At 49.2% G+C, this 4,473-nt stretch overlaps 1 protein-coding gene across 1 annotated transcript in view; it reads left to right on the top strand.

The window, feature by feature from the left end:
- XDH (xanthine dehydrogenase) overlaps positions 1-4,473 on the top strand; it is a 64,878-nt gene that overhangs the window by 15,213 nt on the left and 45,192 nt on the right. The window contains exons 4-5 of the mRNA XM_023511824.1: positions 3,107-3,286; positions 3,973-4,034. Of these exons, the coding sequence (XP_023367592.1) occupies positions 3,107-3,286; positions 3,973-4,034 (242 nt within the window). The remainder of the gene's footprint in view (positions 1-3,106; positions 3,287-3,972; positions 4,035-4,473) is intronic.

Genomic DNA, 4,473 nt, shown 5'->3' with positions numbered 1-4,473 from the left:
AGGCGGCATTGTGCCCTGGCCACCGCCCCATCTCCTTCGGGTGCTGGGAGGAAAGAAAAGGAGGCACCTATGCCCGAAGCTCCCTACTGCAATCCAGGCAGGTGTGACATTGCATGATCCTGAGTGACCTGAGAGGTCAGCTGAATCTGGTGACCAGGGAAATCCAGCTTGCACCAGAACTGGGAGTGGCAGGAGCAACGGGGCTTCCTCATCTTGCTCCTTAGTGTGTCCAGGCACCCCCCAGCCTTCCCAGACAGCAGATTCTAAGTTCTCTGGGCCCCTTGTTTAAAAATCCTCCCACTTCCTGCCCCTTGGGGTGGTACTTCCAGTTGCACCCCTTACCTCGCACCCACACATAATACAAATGCGGACTTCAAGGCCTCCACTTCATTAACTGGAGGTTAGGAAGTGCTAAATAAGACAATAGAGGTTTATGAATACCTGCCCAGTGCTTTCTTCCTGATGGTATCAGACCACCTCTGGAGGAGAGTGGGCAGCAGGAATCGGAGGGTTTTGAGGAAGGAATCAGGATGCTCTTGGGCCAAATTGAAACAGATGGGAGCAGAGCACTGGAGGAAGGCAAGGCCATTGTTCCGAATGCATTTTGTTTGAGGAAACTGGGGCTCTTTGGGGGATTATGATCACTGAAGATGCCAGAAGTAGGCCCAAATCTGCCCTGGACTATTCAAGGAGACAGATTGTTCCGGAGATCTTGCCTTCCTTGGGCACCTTTCAGAACATCATGGAGCCAGAGCCTCCTAGCGAGTGAGCTGGCCTGTTCCTCGGCATCTGGGGCCGGTCCTTTGAGGTCAGAGACGGCTGCGGGGAGGGGGGTGCTGCTTCACCTTTACAGCTTTGTGTCTTAGGCAGGATGAGGGGACAATACTAAACTTGTCCAACCTGCAGGAGATGTGAGAGGGTTAATTAGGGCCTGTTATTTTCTTTGGAACAAATAGATGAAAGAAACAGTGAAGAATTTAAACACAGGGACCATATCTATATAATTAGACTAACCCCTCCCTAGCCAGTGGAATAGATTCTTATTCCTAAGGCCCTTATTTCGGCTCCAGTTAAGCTGTTCCACTTCTTGTCTATTTATTTTCGTTTTCTTGGATTTTGTGACACTTCGTGTTCCTACTTTTCCTCCCGTCCGCATGTCCGCATCCAGTGCTGGCTCCTCTTCTGCTCAATGTCTAATTGCTGCAGGGCCCTGGGATCTGGTCTAGGCCCTTTCCTCTCCATCCTTACACGCTCCCCAGTTGAATTTAATACTGTCTACATGCACATAGCACTCACATCTGTGTCTGCAGCTCTGACCTCTCCTTAGACTTACACTACCAATAGCCTACTTGACGTTACAACACGGCTGTCTAATCTCAAACTTAACACAACTCTGCTTTGCCCTAATGTCTTCCTTCCCCAGCCTCCCTCCACCTGAGTCAATGGCAACACCATTCACCCAATTGCCTGAAGCAAAAATCTGGATGTCATTTTTGATTCTTTCTCTCATACGCCACATCCAATCCATCCAAAACAAGCGGTCGAACCTTCTTTTTCTCTCAGTTGGCATTATTGCTACTTGGTGTGAGCCACCATCTCCTCAGGCGGAATAGCCCTCACTGGCTTCTTGTCACACTCCGAATAAACTTCCAGGCTTCTGAAGCCCTGTGTGACATGGAGGCTGCTCACACCCGGCCCACTTCTCCATTTGCTGCCCTCTGTGCTCACCCAGGCCTTCCTCAGCCCTGTCTGTCCTGACAGCTGTGTGTTTGCTGCTCCCTCTGCCAGGAATACTCTTTCCTGATCCAAACCTGCTTCTCAGAACAGCCTTTGCTGACCTTTCTAAGTAGCGGATTGTATCATCCTGTACAAATTCTCTCCATAGCACTGACCTCCACCTAGAACCCTCTTGTTCGTGTGTTTTTGTGCTTCCCCTACTAGAATGTGGGCTTCATGGGATCAGAGACCTCATCTCTCCTCATCACTGCTCTGTCCCCACTGCCTTTACCATGTAGTAGGTTTTCAGTAAATATTTATATAAAATGGATAAATATGTCTTCCATTTTCTATATTTGTGGGTTCCATATCCATGGAATCAATCAATTGTGGACTGAAAAAAAAATATTTTTTGAAGCATCTGTACTGAACATTTGCAGACATTTGTCCTTATTCCCTAAACAATACAGGATAGATAACTATTTCCATGCATTTACATCATTTTAGGTATTACATGTAATCTAGAGATGATTTAAAGTGTGTAGGGGGATTGGGCAGGTTATATGTAAATTCCTTACCATTTTATAGAAGGGTCTATTGGTGTCTGCAGGGATTCCTGGCACCAGTCCTCCAGAATACCAAGGGACAGCCTTATGTGCTAGACACTGGGGATACGATTTTCTCCCAATTTTACTTAATGTAAATACCAAGAGAAACTCTCAAGAGACAAAAAAAAAAAAATTAATGTAGATGAGGAGAAACTCCTTGTAAAAATCTTTTATCTTTGAATGAAAATTCTGCAACATTCAATGTATGTGGTAAAGTCCATTCCCACATTTCCCAATTCTTCTGTCTTTCCTGAGCTTCCAAGGTTGCCTTCACTTAAGAATACAGGAATACAGTGGTACTCTAGTTCAGAATGAAATGCATTCAGTTGGCTCCTCATCAATGCTGGTTGAACTGGCATGCAGGATAGTACAGTTAAAAGAACACAACAAAGCTCTTCCATTTGCCATGCGTGACCTTGAGTAATGCTTCTCAGTTCTCTGGGCCTGTTGCCTCCTCTGTTGAATAAAGGTGATGAAGGATGAGAAGCTGCCTTCTGGTTCTGATGGTCACTACTCCTTGGAGGGACCTTCCCACTTCCAGCTAGCATTGGCTGACTGCCTACTACATGCAGGTGCAATGTTAAGAGGTTCACATGAATCATCTCATTAATCCTTAGTGCACCTCTAGAGGGAAGTGCAGACAAGGCCTCTATAGCTCAGAGGGGATTGGTGACTTGGGTAAGGTCATAGTTGGTAAGCAGTGACATTGAGATTTGACTTTGTGCAGAGATTGCTACCCCCTGCTCTCTCCACATGGGCTGGCTTCAGTTGAGTTCTGCTAGGAGCCCGGAAGAGTTCTGCTGATACCAGTGTCTGTGTCATCTCTCCCTTTCAGGAGAGAATCGCCAAAAGCCATGGCTCCCAGTGTGGGTTCTGCACCCCTGGCATCGTCATGAGCATGTATACACTACTCCGGAACCAGCCCGACCCCACCATTGAGGAGATTGAGAATGCCTTCCAAGGTATGGGCTTTCAGGCACAGCCCAGGAGGTGGAATGGCTGACAGGGCACTGCAGCGGTCAGAGCAGGGCCAAGGTGAAAGCCAGAAGTGGACTATGAGTGTGGGGGACTGCCCTGTGTGGGGGGGGAGACCACCCCAATGTGGTAGCTAAGATCTGTTAGAGAGTTAGCCTCTTTGAATTTGAGGAGCACTTGGTTGGTATGGAGACCCTCTGGGATCCTCTGCCATTGTGTTCCTCTTCCTGAGGAATCCTCCTGCCTTCTCCCGGCATTGGAGTAGGGCTGGCCTGGGCAGCTGGCATGGGAGGACATCATCTGGGAAACTCCACAGAGGCCAGTGGCCTCGCTTCCCTTCCTGTCAGCTTTCACCAGGAGAGGCTTTTGCAGGGTGGAAACCACATAGGAGGCAGGTGCAGGGATTCTCCCTAGATGTTCACAGTGAGGGGGAGGAGAGTTGATAGTGCAGTTTGCTGAGCTCGCTGACCAGCCACTATGGGAAAGTGACTCAGGGCTCCTGACTCGCCTTAGAAGGGACTGGGGAGGAAGTCAGTCAGGAATATGAGGAGTGGGAAGAGAATATACAAAGACAAGTGGCAACAAGAGTGCCCAAATGAGCTGGGGGCGAAGTCATAGGCCCTCCCACCCATGGGGCCTGCACTAACATGGCCGCTTTCTCCTTGGCCCACAGGAAATCTGTGCCGCTGCACGGGCTACAGACCCATCCTTCAGGGCTTTCGGACCTTTGCCAGGGTAAGTGGGGCCCCAGGACAGCATTGTCCCAACTCTTAAAACAGTAACACTCGGGCGGTGCCTGTGGCTCAAAGGAGTAGGGTGCTGGTCCCATATGCCGAAGGTGGCAGGTTCAAACCCAGTCCCAGCCAAAAACTGCAAAAAACAAAAACAAAAAAGAGTAACACTCAGAAATCATAGTTGTGAGGGTTGCCGAGGGCCTTTGATTACAAAGAAGAAAGCTAAGGTGTCCAGGTAGCAAGTCTCCCTGTTGGGGATGCCTGGCAGGGGGAACAGACCTGGCTGTTGTTACTTAGCAGGAGTCACACTGCTTTGGGGCTTGGCAGCTTTCCCCTGGAGACTGGCAGCCTCAGCCCATGGCACAGGTGCTGAACGTAGGTTTAATAACAAACCAGCCCATCTTAGCACTCAAGCCCCTCCTCCTTCCCTCTCTTGCCTG

Source organism: Otolemur garnettii, unplaced genomic scaffold (assembly GCF_000181295.1).
Source record: "Otolemur garnettii isolate 467f Iridium unplaced genomic scaffold, OtoGar3 scaffold00022, whole genome shotgun sequence".
In the NCBI taxonomy this organism is placed as follows: Eukaryota; Metazoa; Chordata; class Mammalia; order Primates; family Galagidae; genus Otolemur; species Otolemur garnettii.
The sequence above is the reverse complement of the archived record's forward strand: the minus strand, read 5'-3'. Positions and strand labels throughout refer to the sequence as shown.